This window comes from Sinohyriopsis cumingii, chromosome 15, assembly GCF_028554795.1.
Source record: "Sinohyriopsis cumingii isolate HCF-2022 chromosome 15, ASM2855479v2, whole genome shotgun sequence".
In the NCBI taxonomy this organism is placed as follows: Eukaryota; Metazoa; Mollusca; class Bivalvia; order Unionida; family Unionidae; genus Sinohyriopsis; species Sinohyriopsis cumingii.
In genome coordinates, this window is record NC_142975.1 from 15,086,965 (window position 1) to 15,109,895 (window position 22,931).

General features: G+C 33.8%; 1 protein-coding gene across 1 annotated transcript in view; it reads right to left on the bottom strand.

Annotated features, from left to right (window-relative positions):
- Window positions 1-237: 237 nt before the first annotated feature.
- LOC149781299 (uncharacterized) overlaps window positions 238-22,931 on the bottom strand; it is a 122,632-nt gene continuing 99,938 nt past the window's right edge. Inside the window, exons 11-13 of the mRNA XM_089935386.1 lie at window positions 14,780-14,967; window positions 13,845-13,973; window positions 238-4,446 (exon numbers count right to left, since the gene is read on the bottom strand). Coding sequence (XP_089791512.1) covers window positions 4,288-4,446; window positions 13,845-13,973; window positions 14,780-14,967 — 476 coding nt within the window. The 3' untranslated portion in view covers window positions 238-4,287. The remainder of the gene's footprint in view (window positions 4,447-13,844; window positions 13,974-14,779; window positions 14,968-22,931) is intronic.

The following is a 22,931-nucleotide window of genomic DNA, read 5'->3' on the forward strand; positions in this document are numbered from 1 at the left end:
AGTGAAAATGAACATATTCTGAATACAGATAATGCAAAATACAATTTACAAAATATATTTTTCATTGTAAATTGCATTAATGTTGTTCAAACTCTGATTAAAATATCTTTACACATTACATCTTCTGTGTTGCATTTGAAATATATTTACATGAAGAATACTTGCCAACACTGAAAATAACTGCCTTTTATCAACTTTTTAAGGTTAAAGTACAAGTCAAAACACCATTTATCTGAATAGAAGGCTAACAGATCTATATATTGTGAATGCTGTATATGACATAGTATATACATTGAGCATTTTAAAAATTATCTGAACAAATTTCATGCCATTAAAACTCATCATGAGAAAACGACATAAAAAAATATCCCATACATACTATAAACAAAAACGTTGCCTCCCTTTTAGCTATGTTGTGAGCCCCTCAATTTATAGCTGTAGTTCTAGCCACTTCCTTCGCACAAGATATGTAATCATCAAGACGTGCACTTTGATGCATCAGTTGTTGTCATACTTGTCACTAGCGAGGAGGGTGGGTGTGAACTTATTTAGACACATGTCCATGTTAAGTAGAGTATGGTAATATACTTAAAAGAAATTAAGAGCTGTTTTAAACAGTAAAAGCAATACTTGGATATTTTATTATTTTTTCTGAATTTAGATTTTAAACTGAACATTACAAACAACAGATAACAAAGTATTAGAAAAGCTCATGATTTGTTTCATGGATACTGAAAGTGTCCAATGAGTTCTGATGTCTAAAATTCATCCAAAAATGTTTTGTTAACCATTATTCACATTTCCCCCATCCCCAAATTCATGTCCCCCAATTTTTTTTGTTCCTGGTTTCTAAGCACAAGATAGGCTATACATGGTGGCGAGTATAACTGGTGGATGAAGAACCCAGGAAAAGCCAGGTAAATATCACAGACCCAGGGGAAGCTACTGGCAGCTTTCTTACATAGATTCAGATTCAGATGGCAGTGTTTGGTAAAGGTGATTGCTTTAGAAGAAAAAAATTAGAAGAAAAAAAAGTAGGTTTAGTATTTTTTGATTGGAATATCTAAGTATCATTAATGTTTGATGAATTTAGTTCATACAGCATATTTGTGGCATAAAATATTCACAGATTAATGACTGACAAATAGTCAAATTCAGATAACTCAAATATCAATCAAATACTTGGAATCACTCAACTGACACTTGATCATAGTCCTGTGTACAATAAATAAATTGAAGTTTACAAGTACCAATGCATTTTGATACATGTGTATGTTAAATATGTAAATTCTATTTTATTGTTGTGGGTTTAATGCCATTTTCAGCACACAACAGGCTATACATGGTGGCCAACATAACTAGACCAAAATTTCTGAATAATTTCCATTGTTATGCATAACACACACACACACACCTACCTAAATAAGTGCATCTCCACCTCCTCCCCAAACTCTTAAAAACGTCCATTTTATTTCTGGATACAGAATGCACCTTTCAACCGAGGAAGCTTATAAACACAGCCCAAGGGAGCTAACTCTAATAGGTACAAACACATGATCAGAAAACTTTTTTCATTATCGGTGTGCACTTGTTAGCCTCAAGAATTTTTTTTTAAATTTTATTTTTATACTGATTATTACATTAATATGGTAAATTTACAAGTAAAGCCATGTAAATACAAGATATAAATCATGTAAGAAGTAATTATAACTAACAATGGTATCATCAATTACAAAAAAAGAATTCCAAAGACTGCAAAATAATAGATCTATATAAGGAGATTTAAAAACAACAAACTGTGTGCGTTGATAACCTGGTTATATCTTCAATTAAAATTTAAAAATTAAATAGTCTTTGACTAAGATCCTAACTAAAGCAAAATTTAGCAAACAGTTTGAATTAAATTCAAAACAGTGATTTAAAAAAGTTAGTTTCTGAACATCTAAAAATATCCATGTACTTACAGCAATGAAAAACACCAAACAGTTTGTGACAGTATGTGTGGAACTGCAGTACTGATTGTACATCATGACTGGCATTTTGATCAAACAGGTCTGTAATACAAATTTCACATCATGCACAGTTAGGCTTGCATACAAAGAACATACTCTTCAAAAAGCATGGGTACTGCAAATATTTTATCACTAGTAAATTCTCAAAGCTAGTACTTTTCTATGTAAAAAGGAGAGTTAAAATTTAACTCTTCTTACAACATGCATTTTTTGGGACTAGAGAAAAGCTCAACAAAATCGAATTTTAATTTAAAAAAAAACAAAAACAATTACTGTTATTACATAATTGGAGTAAAGAAGTTTGGATATAAGGAGGACAAGTTTTAACTGTAATTTTTAATACCATTTTGAATAAAAACAAATGCATGTACAGCCAAATTGTTTTTCTTGTTTATAACTATGCAAGTCATCAGAGACGCAGTGTTAAAGAGATATCCAGCTCCCCTTGAAAGATAATGGTTGTGCCTACCTAGTTGACAGTTATTATCACTAGGTACATGCATTGCCACACTATTAGGCCACATTTTAAAGAGAGTACCTTGTGATAACCAGTTCAAGGCAATGTACATGTATTTTGCTAAATATTTATACATTACTAATGATTTGCCATATTTAATTGAAAAATAAAGCACTCACAAAAAAACTTAACTCAAATTTTCCACCTTCTACTCACTATATGTGAGCATGCAAGTAATAAATTTTAGCCCTGCAAAGTTCAACAGTCTGAACAGCTTTTGGCAACATTCCAACAATGCCCCAACAGTCTGAAACAATTATAAACGTCTGTGGGACACTTTCCTTACAAGAAGTTGTTTTGTAGTTTCATACTTTGAGATATTTAACTTTTCAGACAGCTAGAATGTAAATTTTTATGAACCTATACTATGGATAAATGTACATGTATTCTGAACTAAAAAGGACATCCAATTTTATTTACTCTTTCTAGAAGCAACAACTGAATATGGGCGAGCGGAGAAATAAAAACAGTCCAGTAGATATGAAGTAAAACAGTTTAGGCTCATATGAAAATAATCTACAAATGAACACTGATAATAATGAAAAGTGACACCTGATGATTGAGTGGGGTTAATGATTGATTAAAAACATTCAGGTACAACTGGGGATGGAGCAGGAGTCATTAGTAATAATTATAAGGAAAATGGACACATGGGGATGGAGTGGGGGATAATCAGCAATGATTATAACAAAACGTTACAAGTAACAATGAAAAGGGGGGTATCATGGTTTAGGTTATTTAAAGGGAGATTATCTATGCCATTATTTAAAGGGAGATAATCTATGCCATGTGACACCAGTAGATCCAATTTAGCATAATACTGTCATATTAAAAATCATAATCGCTGTTTTATGAATTAAAAATTACCATACACATTATAACTGCATGAATGAAACAGATTAATGTGCATTGGTGGCAGCATACAAATACCCAATGTTTTGGAGCAAAGCAAACAGATAATTATAAATCATTCAAAAATCTTGAAAAACAAAATACACAGGTAAATAATTATCTTACACTGATAAGTATGTAACAGAACAAAAGTTTCATAGTTGTGGCTGGCACATTTAACAATGGGATGATATCTGTAGAAGTATGGGTTGACTTTTTACACAATGCTTGTGAGAATTTTCAGCTTAAGTACCCAGAACCAACAAGATCCAAAATCTTCACTGCCATTGAAAAGGATTCCAATGCTTGTTAATTCACAAAAATTAAAGTTTCTTTTTAGAAGCAATCAGAAGAATCATCTATGATAAAGAGCTGCATTTGGCTGACTTTCAGCAAAACTAAACTTTCAATTAATCTTGTTTGGCATTTCCAAAGGTTTCAAGTGTTGATTCAAAATTGTGAGACATCAGTTTGAATCATCATTCTTTAATAACGCAATGTCTGGATCCCAGGAATATATAGCAGTCACAAGACACTACTGTATTCAACAAAAGCACGCTTGTTCATTTTTCTCAACTGGAAGGTCAACTTTTGTCCATACTCTATAATCAGTGAAAGCACTTTCAGCTGTCTAATGCTAAGCTACCTCCTTTGTAATAACATGGAGCACAAACTGAAATTTTGTGGCTTAAGCTGCTAGGCAACATCCCAAGAAAATTAATTAGCCCTACAAAGCTCTTCACTAATAAAAAGTTTAGCCGACTTAAAATTTTTATTCAGAACTTCCAATCCTGACGTGCACAATCAGTTAAAAAAACTGATGCTGTTGTTAAATGTGGTACATTTCCATTGTTAATCTCAATGTCACTATGGAAGTTCAGCTGAGGCATTATTTAAAGGCTCCGATGTGGGATCTCTGGAAATTTTTATAGATGCTGCATCTTTGTGGAGTTTAAGTCGCCTGTTATAGATGGATTTCTGGAAGGACCTGGCCTGGAATAACAACTCTTTCATACGAACACAAATCTGAAATGGACAAAAAAGATATAATTTGCGTAAGTAAAAAACACTTTAAAAAGCAAGTGCTGTAAAATATATCAACGTCCACTCACCTGCAGACAGGCATTTACTAACTCATAATAAACTCCAACTTACAGATGACAACATTAATGAGCTAAACTCAATTGAGTGAAAGAATGTTTTCATGACTTTATTCTGTAGTGAGAGTACAGTGCTGGAAGAGTGAAGTGAGAGTGAAGTACAGAAGTGAAAGAAAGTATGGACTTTTTGATAAACAAAGTTAGCAATATTCTCAACAAAAAAAATGGTTTTAATTAAAGGGAAAAATTTATCAGCCCTGAATCAATACTAAATGGACAAGTGATTAGAAAATTTACTTGACCAAAAGAAATTTCCACTATCCATTTATATATATATATACACACAAATTTTATCTATTTTTTGTTGATTCACTTGAAGTATAATGCACTAAACTGCAAATATTTATCTCCACACTTTGATCATCGTGTGACTCCATTTTTCTGATGAAGACCTTGTGATAAGGTTGAAAGCTAAAAAGTCAAAACCTATTATGCTACAGAAATGTATCTATTCTTACTTTTATTTATCACTACATTTTTTTAAAAGTAATGTGGATATGGTAATACCTATAGCTGTCTGTCCATCTCCTCCATAAAGCCCATTAATTCAAATTCATACTGGTTTGTAGTTTGCTTATTCAAACAGTAGTAATTTGCATAAGGGGGGATCATATTGGACCCCCCCCCCCCAATAAAAAGGCTAGATTTAATTAAAACTGCATTCACAGTACAAATTTTGAATATTTTCTATATAGTTCATTTACAGTGAGTTACAACACAGAGACATAACACTGATTCAGGAGGGTGGATCAAGCACAGGGTTTTTCTTGTTGTTTTCTGGGTTAAAAGCCATTTCTCCGTGCAAGATAGGCATGTATATATGGAGGATTAAGGGTCCATAGAGATACTACTTTAGTTTCGACAATATGCGAAAAGTTTAGAGATGGTACACCATCAAAGTTGCAGTTTTTTTATCAATGTGACCAATTCAACATCTTATGGTCCTTTCAATTCACTTTTGCCTTTTGTTGTTGTTGTTGTAGTTGTAGGGTTTAACACTCTTTTTCTGCACAAGATAAGCTATACATGGTGGCCACTATAAATGGTGGAGGAAGAAACTGGGAAAACCCTGGAAAGAACCACCAATCAACCCATGAGAAGCTAATGGCAAGCTTTCTCACATATCCACATTGGCTGAACCCATGACTCAAATCCAAAAAGACAGAGGTGAGATACAATGATCCATAATGGTGAGCGCTTTAGACCTCTCAGGCCCCCCCTTTTTCCTTTTGAATTGTGTGTGTGTGATTAGGATTTTAACATAGCTTTTACAATTTTCCAGTCATATCGCTATGATGTCTGCAGTGTGGCAGTTTATACTGATGTCTAGCACTGGGGCATCATACCGCAGACATATAGCATGATGTCCCACCCAGTCACATTATCCTGACACCAGGCCAACCAGTCCTAACACTAACCTCTTAATGCTGAACATCTAGCGAGGCAGCTGTTAGTACCATTTTTGTAAGTCTTTGGTATGACTCGGTCGGGATTCGAACCCACGAGCTCCCACTTCCGAGGTGGACGCTCTAACCACTAGACCACCGGAGTGGTTCCTTTTGAATTGTATTTAGTGCAAATATTTGCTTACTGTTAAACTAGAAATTCAAGAACATCTGTATTACTTTTTTGCATCATCATGGAAATTACCATAATCAACACTGCATCAAGGTCATCATTATCCTCCTCATTAACAATTAGATTTGCCTTAGTAAAACACATATGCCCCCACCAAATATCAAAAAGCATAAAGTCCAAAATCTGAAAATTTATACAAAACAAAACCAAAAGCAAACACTACACAAAAGAGTCCCTCAAAAGGATGTTCTACTGAATGAAAGGAATTTCCATTCCTTACCAATAAAAAGATTTTTAAGATGGCCATCCATTCAGGAGGAGTAACAAAAACACGATTTTCAGAATGGTCATTCACAGCAGCCATACTAGATGTAACATCAGCATGATTTTCATCTACAACTGAGTTAATATCATAATTCTTTTTCTGAAAACATCATGTCAATATGACACGTCATCCATTCAGAATTGGTAGCAATGACGAAGGCCAAAACAAGATCTTCAAGATGGCCACCATGGCAAAACCAGACATTAATAAAATTTTCTGGTGAAAAGCCCAAGTTAATATGACCTGCTGTTTAGGAGGAGTAGAGAAAACAAGATTAATCAAGATGAGGGGAAGGTAAGGTTCCTCTGCCCTTGAGATGTACACTTGGAATCAACTGGATTCCAGGTACCAGAAAGCTATGTGCAATGATTTTTCTGTGTGCACTTTGAACAGTTTATGACCTGACATTATCCTGTAATAAAGAATGAATGAATGGCATGTTAACTCACAGGTTGTTGCTGTAAAACCTACATGGTTGTATGCAGTGTCATACCATATACTCTCCAGTGTATGCAATAAGAATACTATATGCACAAAGTAAACAAAAAAAGCTGACCTCGTAGAAATTACCTGTGTTTTTCTCCATACAAAAAAAAGAAACATGCAAATACATATGCAATGTCAATGCGAACATGGGCAAACATTAAAAGTATACATGAAATTGAAGACTGAGGAAATGATGTCCTCATTGTTATGTAGGGCCTGTTATTTTCCTTAGAACACAGAGACTTACCTGTACCACAGTGTATACTGTATATGAAATGAGCGTGTGCCCATCCCAAAAGGACTGAAAAAAAGGTAACCACAGATGCCCTTTAAAAAAACAAAGTTCTGAAGGTGAAAGGTTACCATATGGCTTTTCTTAAGAACAGAACAGACAGTAATAATAATAATAATAATGACTTTATTTAAAGAGGGCAACACAATTAGCTAAGAACTAATCTATCTTAAGGCCCTCATACAAAGGAATTTATTTATTTTAGCTGCATCTCTGAAACCACTGGATATATTGGGTTTGGCAGAAGGAAATAGAGTGGGCATTTCTAATCTCAACTGGAATACTATTGTTACATGTTTAGGCTTGAATAAACAGTAACACAAAAAGAGTGAAACAACAAGCTTTTTAAAATTTAACAAATAATTTATTTTCCTGGAAAATTCTGTAAAAATAAAAAAAAAAAGTAGAAGAACTTATGGTTTAAAGAATCAAATCCAAAAATAATCTAAGAATAATCCATAAATTAAATTGCAAAAGTCCTAGTAATAAATGTTCTAATAATTTCAAGTTTGAATCCTGACGGAAAATCCAAGATGGATGACGATGACGTATGCTGTAGTCAGTACTGTGCTTATCTATAGTTCCTTGTAGAAATACAAATAATGGCACTCCGGTGTTGGAAATCCAAATTAAACTTGTAAGTAAAGTCTTTCCAAAATTTTTGTCTGAGCACTCCTCAAAATATTTCCAGAGAATAAAAAATTAATCCTTTTGAAATCCAAATGATCTGAAGATAATTAACTCAAAATCTGGCAACAACAAAGAAAACAACTTGATACCAAGTGTAAAAGTAAAAAAAAACTGAGATCTCTCTAAAACAAAGGTTATATTGTATCATAAGATGCAATTTTGAAATTCCCCCAAGTTGCAAAATCGGGGGGCGGGGGGTCACATGATCATGTTTATATCACATACACAGAATATGGCCTTGATTGGACCAATGATTTTATTCCCAGAATAAAACTAAAAAAAGTGTTTACTTCTTAACCCATGTAGTCCCATCATGACCTCGACAACAACCAATCATTTTAAAATAAAATAGAACTTTGTTTACTAATTCTGAATCAAGGTCAGCTTCCAGGCCAATACGTGGTGTTTATGAAAAGAATGATTCAGGTCAACCAATTTTCTGAAAAAATATCATCTCCAGTGAATAAATTTACATTACAATAGCATGTAAGAAAAAAAGAAAAATTTAAAAATTAAAACTGACAAACAAACAAATTAAATTAAAATAAATATATATTGAATCAGATATAAATAACACCATCACCCATAAAAAAAGAAAGATTTATATGATAAAGCTTTCTTTTTACCATCTGCTATTAAATTATCTTTAACTTTGATGTGCCTGATGTCAAGATTATATTCCTGTAACAACAAACTACCTTAGCAGTCTTTGACTTTTCTTTTTCATCTTGCCAATGAAAATAAGGGGGTTGTGGTAACTAAATACAACAATCGAGGAAAGAGCTGAACTAAGGTAAACCTCAAAATGTTGTAATACCAATATCAAAGCCAAACATTCCTTCTTGATTGGTGAATAATTCCTTTGGTGCTTATTTAATTTCTTGGAAAAGTAGCACACTGGATGATCAATACCACTTTCATCTTCTTGAATCAAAAGTGCTCCAACCGCAACATCACTTGCATAAACAGACAGTTTTAAAGATTGGCTGAAATTTGGAGCTGTAAGAACTGGTGCACTTTTAAGTACGGCTTTCAACTTGTCAAAGGCCTCCTGACATTTTTCAGTCCAAAGGAATTTGTTTTTCTTACTATCTTTCCTGTCTCTCTCTCTCCTCTTTCTCATATTGTAACTGCATCTGTTTTTCTTGCAATAACATTTGTTCTTTTTCTCTTCCTTTCTCCAATTTCATTTGTTCTTTCTCTTTCTCCAATTTCATTTGTTCTCTCTCTTTCTCCAATTTCATTTATTCTTTCTCTTTCTCTAATTTCATTTGTTCTCTCTCTCCAATTTCATTTGTTCTTTCTCTTTCTCCAACTGTAACTGCATTTGCATTTGTTTTTCTCTTTCTTCTTTCTGAAGTTCCAGCTTTCTCAACTCCAATTCCATCCTGTATTTTAATTATAATTCCTTCATTTATGTGTCAGAGTCTGATACAGACGTACTGACTGAAACCAAAGCACTTTTATCCAAAACATCCTTTTCTACCAAATACTCAACCAAAATATTTCTCATTTCCTCTTTTGTTAAAGAAGCCTTTACCTCAGAAACATTGTATTTTCTGGCAAGTTGAATCAAATCATCTTTTTTGAAAAGATCTAATTGTTCCTGGGTAGGATCTGAAAGAAAGATTTCCACTTTTGATGCCATTTTAGAAAAAGCTTGTCAATCTCACTAACGATTTAAAAAAACTAGGGGAATTCAAATTTCAAAAAACAAAGTTTTCTGAAATATTTTAGCTAAAATAAAAAAATCTTGGACGAGCCACCCAATTTCTATGTTACGTGTTTAGGCTCGAATAAACAGTAACACAGAAAGAGTGAAAACAACAACCTTTTTAAAATTTAACAAATAATTTATTTTCCTGGAAAATTCTGTAAAAATAAAAAAAAGAGAAGAACTTACAGTTTCAAGAATCAAATCCAAAAATAATCTAAGAATAATCCACAAATTAAATTGTAAAAGTCCTAGTAATAAATGTTCTAATAATTTCAAGTTTGAATCCTGACGGAAAATCCAAGATGGATGACGATGACATATGCTGTAGTCAGTACTGTGCTTATCTACAGTTCCTTGTAGAAATACAAATAATGGCACTCCGGTGTTGGAAATCCAAAATATTTCCAGAGAATAAAAAATTAATCCTTTTGAAATCCAAATGATCTGAAGATAATTAACTCAAAATCTGGCAACAACAAAGAAAACAACTTGATACCAAGTGAAAAAGCCCAAAAAACTGAGATCTCTCTCTTAAAAACAAAAGTTGTATCATAAGACGCAATTTCTAAATTCCCCCAACTTGCAAAATCAGAGGTGGGGGGTCCACATGATCATGTTTATATCACATACACAGAATATGGCCTTGATTGGACCAATGATTTTATTCCCAGAATAAAAATTAAAAAAGTGTTTACTTCTTAACCCACGTAGTCCCATCATGACCTTGACAACAACCAATCATTTTAAAATAAAACAGAACTTTGTTTACTAATTCTGAATCAAGGTCAGCTTCCAGGCCAACACCTGGTGTTTATGAAACCAATTTTCTGAAAAAATATCATCTCCAGTGAATAAATTTACATTACAATAGCATGTAAGAAAAAGAAAAATTAAAAAAAAAATTAAAACTGACAAACAAACAAATTAAATTAAAATAAATATATATTAAATCAGATATACTTAACACTATTCCAGAGCAAATTTCCAGAGTATTGGAAACTTTTTAAAAATAATTCCTTATTTGAGAATTTTATACTGTTTGGTAGACATAGATCGCAGGTGGGGAGTATTGCCAGGTAGCCCATACTGGAATAGTGACTGTAAATATTCAGGAGCACTATTATTGGATATCCTGTACATTAATTTGGCTTTTCTCAAATGGATTCAATTTTTAACACATTAACCCCTGCCGACGAGTTTATGTGGCAGGAGGTGGCAGCCTACTGCTGAGCTCTGTAGCGTCATGGTCATGTATGATACACTAAAGTGGGTGGTATTAAAGAAAGGTAGATAGATGTAGCTCTACAATAATACCAAAAAATCTGGAAGTTCTAGTTGCACTACAAAATACAATGGGAAAAACCTCATTTTTTGGACCCAATTTTTTTTCCACCCAAAATTTGCCCGTGGTCAGAATCCGATTTTGTGTCTGGATTTTAGACTTTTTGGTCTCAGATCTAAGGCAGACCAGTAAGAACTGCAAACAGACAGATGAACCTTTGCAAAAAGTAGGATAAGATGGGCATTTGGAATAAAGAGTGGTCTTGATATGAAAATAATGGTCCATTAAGCATTTTTTTTAAAGTTTAAAAAAAATTAATAAATAAATTTTATCCTTCTGCTCATGCACGAGCCGAATAGCTAATGAAAAATGATGTTTCTAACACAACTAGGCATTAGGTTATACGAAAATGACATAGAAGTTGATGTGTTAGGATGTATTCAGAAATAGCTTTCAAAATGTGTTCCCTACTCAAATTTCAGGCGAAAATGACAAAAACCTCCAGGGGTTAATATGTTAATAGGTAATATTTTTAACTTACCAGCTACATTTTCCTTGCTTTCTTTCTGGATTGATATTAGCCCAAATGCTCTTTTTTGAACATGTGCCAGCTTTGCTATGTTTTTATCATTTGAAGTACCCCATACTGTATTACAGTAGTCTAAATAGAGTTGTATGTAACTGTTATAAAATAGTTTTCTGTGCCTTTCAAGAAGAAAATGTCTTATCCTACTGAGATGCCATAAACTTGAATCGACTTTTTTACTGATATGCTTGATATGTTCAGTCCATGATAGGTTATTATCTACCAAAACACCAAGTAGTCTATCATGACAGACCATTTGCAAATTTTTATCCTTCCATGTCAGACATAGTTAATCACTATCAAGATTTGTCCTTTTCTGCCATGTTGAGATAAGTAATATTTTAGTTTTACCAGTATTTACCACCATACCATTGCATGTGTCCAGTTTGTTTAGGTTATTCGGTAAAGAAATTTCGAGTTCATGATTTGTGTTTTGGATGTCTGACCTAGAACTGAGCCTTGTGGTACTCCATATCTAATTGGTCCAGGTTCAGACAGAACATTATTTATATAAACATGTTGTGTTCTCTCACATCAGTAGGAAGTAAACCATCTAACTGTTCTTTCATCACAATGGTGGTAGATTTTCAGTTTCTTCAAAAGGATTTCATGATCCGCCATGTCAAATGCTTTCCTGAAATCTACAAAAACTGATCCAGGGTGTAACACCAGGACTAATTAAAACTCCATATGGAGACTGATTTTCTTTGCTTTATGTTGCTACAGGCATAATTTCTCTGATGGTTTTGCCAAACATCTATACAACTGGCATCCAAGAAAGAGGATGACAGGTAATATCTACCTTGTGCGTATGACTATGCAACATAAAGAGTGGTGTGCAAAAAGGCATACTGACTTGTCTCCACCGTGGGAGGATGTATTCACATCAAAAATGGACAGTGAGGTTTTTAAAGATGTCTGTTATGGTAGCCATATTGGATGTCATATCATCACCATTTTTATTTTGAACCAGACAGACATAAGTCTTTGAGAGAAAACACCATTTCCATATGACTATTCAAAAGTAGTAATGGCTGCTGTGGTGGCCATATTGGATGTAAAATCAGCACCATTTTGATTTACATCCAACTAGACATCTTAAGAAGTGTTTCCAGTGTAAACCCCATGTCAATATGACCAAGATTCAGTAACAACAAAAGTAAAAAAGATTTTAACAATATCAGATGCTACATCAGTATCATATTCATTAAGGAACAACTAGATACCCTACGAAAGTCTTCTGTTGAAAACCCCATTTCAATATTATCCACTGTTTAATAGGAGCAGCAACAGATTTTCAAAATGGTTGCAAAGTTGCCATATTGAATGTTGAATCAGAACCATTTTCATTAGCCCAACTAGACTTCACAAGAAGCATTTTGTTGATAACACCATCTTGATATGATCATCCATCCAGGTGAAACAGACATAACAAGATTTTCAAGATGGCCTCTATGGTGGCCATAAAGAAAGATCATCACAATGTTTGATTAGACTATGATGGAAGTCATCTGGTGAATACCCTATGCTGATATGACTTTCAATTTACAATGAATAGTGACAAGATTTTTAAGATGGCAGACATGGAGGCCATATTGAATGTTACTTTGGCACAGTTTTTATCTAGGACCTGCCAGACTTCATAAGAAGTGAGAACATCATGTTGATATATATGATCATGCATTCTGGAGGAACAGCAATATAATATTTAAGATGACTACTATGGTGGCCATACTGACTGTCAAATCAGCCCCACCCTGATTCATGATCAACTAGACATCAAAAGAAATCTTTAAAGCAAAAATCTCATGTTCAGCGTGACCACCATACTAAATATCTGAGTGGCACCATTTGTAGTTAGAAACAACTAGACCTTGGGATGAAAGTTTGTGTAAAGTTTCAATGCAATCATCTAAGTAATTTAAGAGGAGTAGTAAGCCATCCCATCCATGACCAGCAGAGCTAAAAGTTCCTTCAGTTGCTTAAAAATATGATCAGGTCACCAACATGCAGGTACAAATATGCCTACCACATTATCTACATGAAGTGTAAAGGTCACTTTTTAAAATTAGTAATAAAATTCAAAGCCTTCTACAATAGCCTGAAAAACTATTCATTTTATCTACATATGGATACAAATAAATAACTGTACAAGTGGCTTTTTTAGCATAATCTTTTTAGCAAGTTTCTTTGAACAGACAGATGGATGGCAGGATGGAGTAATGGACCTAACTATAACCAAGATGCCCACAGTGCTTGCCTGCAAGCAATGGAGGCTTACAAATTCAAATGGTTTTTAAAACTGTACCTGTTTAAAAGTGGGTCTGTTTTCTGGGTCCCCATCCCAGCAACTCTGCATCAGTGTCTTGTACTGTGGCAGTATGACTGCATTACCAGCAATCTCTGGTCGACCTCCTGCCAAAACATGTTCTATCACCTGTAAATGACATTAAAAATGTGAAGGTATACAATTAAAAATGTGAAGGTATACTGTTAAAAATGTGAAGGTATACTGTTAAAAATGTGAAGGTATACAATTAAAAATGTGAAGGTATACTGTTAAAAATGTGAAGGTATACTGTTAAAAATGTGAAGGTATACTGTTAAAAATGTGAAGGTATACAATTAAAAATGTGAAGGTATACTGTTAAAAATGTGAAGGTATACAATTAAAAATGTGAAGGTATACTGTTAGCCTATTAATTTGGAAGGAAGAATAAAAATTAAAAGTTAAACCTGCCTGAGTTGTCACCTCTTTCAAGTGATTACTTGTCTTAGGCAGACAAATTTTAAAAAGAAACTGAACTGCATTCAGCATTCTCTTAACTATAAAGGACACTAATTGAAAGGAAGCAACTAAAAAAAGGTTTAAAATAGAAGTTAAAGAGATGCTAGAAGAAACCTGCTCCACTTCTAGAAAACAATCGTTTCAACTTTTCTTATTACATCAAGATTTTAAGAATACTAAAACTACAATCCGGAATCATGGGCCTGAGTCAACATGACACACAGCATCATGGATGAAACTCTGGTCATATAGCGACTTGGGTGAAATAAAATATTTCACTTCAGTTTAATATCAAACTTATTTATCTTGGAAAATCCATTAATTCATAGATTAGCATAAAATAAATCTTTTACGTGTTTTTGTGCTATCGAACATCAAACAAACCAATCCAAGTCAATCCTGTTCTATGGGGAGTTAACTACTCAAATTGGCCAATTCTATGCAAAAACACACACCTCCTTAGTTGTACCAATTTCATCAAAAGGATCTTCGCACATCACAATCTCCCACATCACGATGCCAAAGGAATAAACATCTGCTGCCTTTGTGATAAATCCATCTGATTCATTCGAGTTGGGATGTTCAAAAACCTCTGGTGCTGTCCATGCAATGGATGGTGGACATGCACTGTATTTTCCCTGGCCTGGAAATAAACGACGGTGTGATGCACATTGATAATACTCTAAGCAAGAAATATTGCAGAAGCTGATATCGAGGCAACATACTGATGCCAAGGCAATATACTGATATCAAGGCAACATACTGATATCAAGGCAACATACAGATATTACAGCAAAATACTGATATTAGAGCAAGATAATACTATCATGGTGACATACTGATATCAAGGCAATATACTGATATCAAGGCAAGATAATGGTATCAAGGCAACATACTGTTAACAAGACAACATACTGATATCAAGGCAAGATAATACTATCAAGACAACATATTCATATCAAGGCAAGAGACTGATATCAATGCAACATACTGATATCAAGGCAACAAACTGATACCATGGCAACATACTGATATCAAGGCAACATACTGATATCAAGGCAACATACTGATACCAAGGCAACATACAGATATTACAGCAAAATACTGATATTAAGGCAAGATAATACTATCATGGCAACATACTGATATCAAGGTAAGATACTGATATCAAGGCAACATACTGACATCAAGGTAAGATATTGATATCAAGGCAACATACTGATATCAAGACAACATACTGATATCAAGGCAAGATAATTCTATCAAGGCAACATATTCATATCAAGGCAAGCGAATGATATCAAGGCAACATACTTATATCAAGGCAAGATAATACTATCAAGGCAACATATTCATATCAAGGTAACATACTCATATCAAGGCAACAAACTGATATCTAGGCAACATACTGAGAAAACATGAGCTCACATCTAATTCAAAATAAGGATTAACACGCAAAAGGGTTTGTTTTGAATTTTGAACAATATTATTTCTCCCTGATAATGACTAAATCAAGGTCCCTTAGTATCAAAATAGTTTCTTACATGCAGGAGTTAACATGTTCAAAAGACAACTGTAAATAGAGTAAAATATTTTTTTGTCTTGGCCTTTAACCATGAACTTGATAGCAGGCATAAAATCTACTTAATTTGTCTCTGGCAATGTTAAGATATATCCACATGCCAAGTCTGATTGAACTTATAATCAATTCTTTTAGCAGGAATAACTAAGTTATTTAAGTGGCCACATTAAATTTTGATGTAAATCCATTCATACTTGTTGTATTATCATGCCGAAAGGATGTACAGATTAAAAAACCTAAGTAAAGACCTTTGATCTTAAAAATAAAATTGTCAGACTGCTATTAATTTGTAATGCAGCAAAGTCTGTACAAGTCATCATCTTGACAAAAATGGTTTGGTTTAGTTTTGGTTTTTTACAGCACAAAAACACAAGCTGGTTATTTAGTACAAAGGAAATTGGACTAAAGTGCCTTGGTCAAAGACACACCATGATAGCCAACCTGGGTTGAACCAATGGTAGAATTCAGCTCTGTGCCCTTCTGGTTGCAATTCCAAGATGCATGCCACCTAGCTACCATCTCTACTTGTATAAAACTGTAAGCTATGGCCTTTGATTTTATAAGGTCAGTTTGGTCTTGTTTTCAAAACTCTTTCACACAAGCATTGATATATTGGTGGTCATATCTGCACAATTCAGAACCAAACAACTCTTTCCCCCAAGGCTGTAACTATATGAACTGTTTACTAATTATGTGGAAGAACGGGAAAAGTCTAGACATGTACAAAGTGAAAAGAGAGTGTATATGGGTTTCACTGGCTAAGATTGGTTGTTAATAAAAGCATAAAATTTTAGTATAAAGAATCTTTTGAAGGCCTATCCTATTTTCACTTGAAGAATTAAACAATGTTCTATCAATGGGCATTTCAAACATATGTAGATAAAACAAAAAATGCCTCCAGACATATTATATTCTCCACAGAGAAGCTTTCATCAAGGATTAGCCTATATTGGGATAGATAGGTTTTAAGACATGCATCCTGAAACTTAGTTTTTGAATTTTTAATATGGTAATTATACAGGCTTACAATGGGAGTTCAATTTGTCATATCTGTAAAATTTTCATTCTAAGCCAATTATTACTTTCCTTCAAAGCATCTGTGTAGGCCGTACCTGTATCAACTGCGGTACTAATTACACTGAAGAAAGGGAACAAGTCTAGATGAAGATAAAAGAGTGTATATAGTTTTGGTTGGCTAGGATTGGTTGATAATGAAAATGTAAAATTTTAATAACATGAATCTTTTGAGAGTTTATCCCACTTGTGGTCAAACAAGGAAACAATGTTTTATTGATGGATGTTTCAAATATATGTAGATCAAAGTAATGCCACCAGATATATGATTTTCTCCACACAGCTTTCATCAAAGATTATTCTATATTGATAAAGACAGGTTTTAGTATAAGCATTTTGAAATTTGCAGTTATTGAATTTTTAATATCATGGTATTTACACAGACTTCCAACAGGAGTTATTGTAGTGTCACATGTCTTATACAGCCATTCAATGGTTCCACATACATGTACATTAAAGTTCTTATAGATACCAAAATCACTATAGTCTGACTCAATATGTGAACAATGAGCAATCTCAAAAAACAATTCATTGAGGAATTAAACACACTTCCAGATCTGGCAACTGTTGCCATGAATGTGTGTGTATGTGTGTGTGCGCAGATGTGTATGTGTGTTTGTGTGTGTGGAATGCAAAGATGTCTCCATGCTGGTTGGGTGTTTTGCACATTGGTCAATATTAATGTAATGAAACATCTAATCCAATGGATTACAATTTATAGAGTAATTATGGTTGCCATTGTGATATTTCCTATAGTAAATGTTAAACATGGTATGTTGGTATTCAAAGCCACTTCATTAATATGTCATTTGTCATCTGGATCCTTATCAACAATACAGATATCGATATTCCTTTGTAAAGTCATTATATACATACCCCAAGAAGTACACATATTGAAATCAATGTTAAATTTTTGGATGAGGTTAAAATAATGGTGTTATCCAACACAAATCGGATTTAATGTTGTGGACTATGATGTCACAATGAAAGCAAGCAGGTGTTCAAAACATCATAATATCCTGTTATCTGTTATGATAGGCCCAACGTCCTCTTTTTGTGACCCAGTTTAGTACCAGGTCCATATTAAAGTCCATCTTGATCAATAACTTTTGTCTGGAAGATATTTATATTTTTTCAGAGTGCAGAGCATTCAACAATTGGGATAGAATTGATACTTGTTAAACTATTTTAGTATTAAATTCTTGAACAACAATTCATATTTAACTTTAATAAATGCAAATACATGACACTGACTTTTCTTTTAGTCCCATTCTGAAACATTATGATCACTTAGGTTTCAACCACCAGGCTTAATACATGAAGGATATAGACAACATATTTTCCAAGATGGCTACCATTATTCAGCACCATTTTTTAATTAGGACCAACTCAATAACAAAAAGTTTGTCATCAAAATCCCCATGCTACAGGACCATCTTTTCAGGAAAGATAGCTATATGATGGCCTTATTGTACATTTGATCAGCACCATTTTCATTTTGAACCAACTACAGTTAGTTATAAGTCCTTAAGTGAAAACTTCATGTCACAATGACCGGAGAAATAGCAATAACAAGAGTTAAAAGATGGTCATGAAATCGGAAGTCTGATTAACACTATTTTCATTCTGGTTACATCTGGACATTATGCAAAGTCTTACTGGAAGTCTGAGCATTAACATTTTCTAGGCATCATTAAGTTGTCTTGTCATGAAAACCTCATTCTGATATTATCAGTCATTCTGAGGGAATAGCATTAACACAAATTTAAAAGTGGTTGCTATGGTACCCATATTGGATGTCAGATTGGCACCACTCTTTTCATTAAGGACCAATGAAAATCTTGTTTGTACAATTTCATGTTGATATGATTTGAAAGGATTAGAGATAACAAAAGTTTCAAGATGGCCATAATTTATACAAGGTTGTGTAATTTTGACATTCTTACAACAAGTTTTCAGTTCTTTCTAGGTGCAGTACCTATTATTAGAAACACGATTTAGAAATAAATCATTATTTAAGCTACTGCATTTGGTTCTCATTCGAGTATGCTGAACTATATGAAGGAATTGTATGTTTGTCCCAATTCATGTAAGTTTTAAAATTTTGAATGGATGGGTTACAAATTATTTCAGTCAGCAACATCTTCCATAGTTGAATTTGTGGAGGGCATATGTGAACACAAATTTACTGTTTCATTCATATCTCTCACACATACGCATGCCTTCACATAAAACCACACAAATCTTTTGAGTTCTTTTACTGTATAAAGTTCTGATTCAGTCTGCTAAATTTCTTTAACTGCATTGTTAACTATGAAAAGGAAAACCAGTCAAAAAAATTAACCTATAACTGTTCTATTGCATCCAATGACTCGAGGTGAGGTTGTTGTTTTACACAGCTAATTAAAGATCAAAGAGAACACCAAACCACATCCACCTAGTCACCTGTATGTAACATCAATTATCACTGATGCCTCAGGCATGTGCATTCTGTTGGAAGACATAACCAGAAATTTGTGTTTACTATATTTAGTTTTTTAAATTCCTTATTTTGCTTGTTTCTTCTTAAAGTTTTTCTATGGCTGAAAAAACACTTAGCCTTCTGCAATGTCAATGAGAATATTATAGTTTTGCAACTTTTCATATCTGAAATTTTTTGCACATTAAAGGATTCTGAACTGCTATTCACTGCATTTTCAAATTGGAAGTAGTATCTACTTCAACATTGTACAGTGAGCTTTAATCAGCAATATCTCTGTCAAGTTACAACCCAAGTTAATGGAAACATGGCAACAAAATGTAACCACCGGTACTTTAAGACAAAACATAAATAAGGTGGGGGATTAATAGCTTACCACCCTCTGGGGCATCAACTGATAGATTTGGGGGATAAGCCAACCTGCCGAAGACAAGCAAACATACTAACAGTTTTAGAGGCCAAATTGATCAAACTAGAGGGCACTGATGCCCTGCAAAATGGAAGGGACATTTCCTCTTTTATCACAATGGTAATAATTCTACAAGTGGAAATGGAGATTAGGGCAAAATTAAGGTTGCGCCTGATAAGGAATGTGGAAGCCAAACTCATTGACATTCATATATCTGGAATTCATAAGGAAGTCAATACAAGTGAGATAGCAAGAAAAATAATACAAAAGCTCAAATTATGAGTAAGGCAGCAACATACGGGATATCAAAGCTATCTAATATAGGATTAGATTAATAACAGTTCTGAAAAAAGATACCCCCAAAATTCCCACCATCTTCTACATTATGCTACATTATCTTGCTCAAAATTCAAAACATGGTATATGGCATGTGAACGGGACAGAGGATGCACAAGGTGCCAGGCCTTTGACCACCTGCCAAGTGACTGCAAAGACCTCCCAACCAAGGTACAACCAAAACAGGAGGTAACTATGGTAATGTAAACATGGATGAAGAACCTATAGTGGTAGACACACAGCAAGAAGGACAATTTTGGGGAGAAGCCCAGCAAATGGAAAAAATACGTGGAAAAAGCTAACACAGCACACTAAGCGCAGTGAGTGACGGAAAAATGGCAATAATCGCCCAAGCTGAAAGAACCTATGAAATACGGGCAAGAAGTATTTCAAGTCTATGAGGGGATAACAATGAAGTAGGGGACACAACCCAAAATAAGGATTTAGAATGGAAGAGCATCAAAGAAAGTAGCCTCCCAGTAAAAATCCACCAAGTAGAACATGCAGAGGCAGAGCAAAACTCCATCCACAAAACAAATTCTGTACATTACAGGACAGCTCAGACAAACAGGAACTCCATCCACAAAACAAATTCTATACATTACAGGACAGCTCAGACAAACAGGACAATGATGAGGGGAAAGAGAAGTTAAATGAAGAAGCTGTCGTGGCAAGAGATGGCTGAGACATGTTTTGAAAACATACAAGAAATAAAGTTAAAAAATGTAAATGTAGAGCCACATACCTGCAACCGGAAAAATGGATGAACTTAAAACTTGGATAGCTAGCATAAATGTAAATGGAATAAATAAAAAGGAAATAGAGTAAATAAAACAACAAACACAAAAGCAGAACATAATTCTGCTTCAAGAAACACACAATGCTAGTAATGAAAGGAAAGATCTTCTATAAAATAAATTTTATGTGATAGTCATAACCAGTAAGAATATCAGTGTTGCGAAGGCAGAAGTTGCAACAATCATAAAATATACAAAATACACAAATGCAATAGGAGGAAATAAAGATATGAGACTTTTGCAAAGGTTGACTTCTGCATATAAAAATCTAGTTATGGCACATCTTAAATGTTTATATTCCCACAATATAATGCAAGAAATGTACACTATATAGAAAAATTAACTGAATATATCCAAACTTTCTCTGTGGAGAAATTCGTACTGGGAGGTGACTTTAATTGGGTGGTGGAAGAAATCAACAGAAAAGCCAGACTAACAGAAAAAGATATCCTATTAAAAGAAACCTTTAGAAATAATTTAACAAACGGCTATAGGAAACTACACCTATTAAGGATAGAATATACATATGAGTACGGTATCAACCAAACAATGAGGGAATGCAACATGTTCAAGAATGTAATGTAAGTGACATCACCACAATGTAGAATTTGACATGAAAATGGCAAAGAGAGATAAGTGGGGGCCAGGTACCAGGAAATAAAGGATAAGGAATATATAGATACGTAAAAAGAACAGAAGAGTATTAGACAGGAACAGGAAAATCTAAAATTAGAAATTAAAAGGAAAACTAAAATGTACTGCTGGATACGAAAAGTTATACAAGAAAAAAAAGGATAAATGAATGGATAACGTCACCTGGCTGTGTATGCGGGAACCATATATTTATGGTCAAACATCACCTAGCTCTGTGTGTGGATACCATAGTTTTAAGGCACAGGACCGTGACGTCTACGGATGTCCAATCTAGGCCAATCATTAATCGTTTGCTAATAATAAGAGGGAGATAGCATATGTAATTGTCTTGAAGATCACGGGTCTGCATCACTGTAAGAGAATATCAGTGAAACAAATATTTAAACCAACTTATTTGCCCAGGAAAGTCTATTGTCAATAGTGGATGTTGATGTAAACAACAGGGTGGCTGTTAAGTAGTTGCAGTCTCACAGCTGTCCCATACCCAGTTGGTGCTGATTACTGTATATATACATGGGATAGTCCAAATTAGAATAAAGTTTATTAGGGCTTTCTGTGGAGGAATAAATAGCAATATGCAGTTTTTTTTTTTACAAATTTTGAAAATTAATTTTCTGCAGGAATATATCACTTGTTGATATGAAAATACTCTGACACTATCGCACACTGATATATAAATGCTACGGCATGGCCCCCCATTCAGTAACAACTTTAAAGTTACACTAAATCAAGCTTAAACTATATAGTAGCTAAGTTTATCAATGATTCTGTCACGTGCAGAGCCTTTTCTTATATTGGGTGATACATTTTATCATCAAGAGTGAAAACTGTACAAGCTTGAAAGGGACCAACCATTCATTTTACGTGGGTGGGGTGTATGTGTGTCGAGTGTTGACTCCCTACATATTCCTTCCTTGCCTATCATTTTAAAAAAATTAAAAATAAAAAATTTCTATCGTATTATAAAGTTCATTTTGCTCTGCTACTCTATCTCTCTCAACAATCCATTTGAAAAATAAATGGACAAGAGAAAGAGAGAGAGAGAGAGAGAGAGAAAGAGAGAGAGAGAGATTCACATCTTAATTTAATGACAGCAATGTGAAATGTATGTGACCTTGGAATCTCTTATATTTTTTTCCTCAAATGTTTGACAACGCAGAAGTTATGATCTGTTAAGATTGTTGCCAAGAAATTTTATTTATTTCAAATATTTTTGTCAAGTTGCAATTATTAATATCAATGAAAACTTCACAACTCTTGCTGTTTAATTTATAAT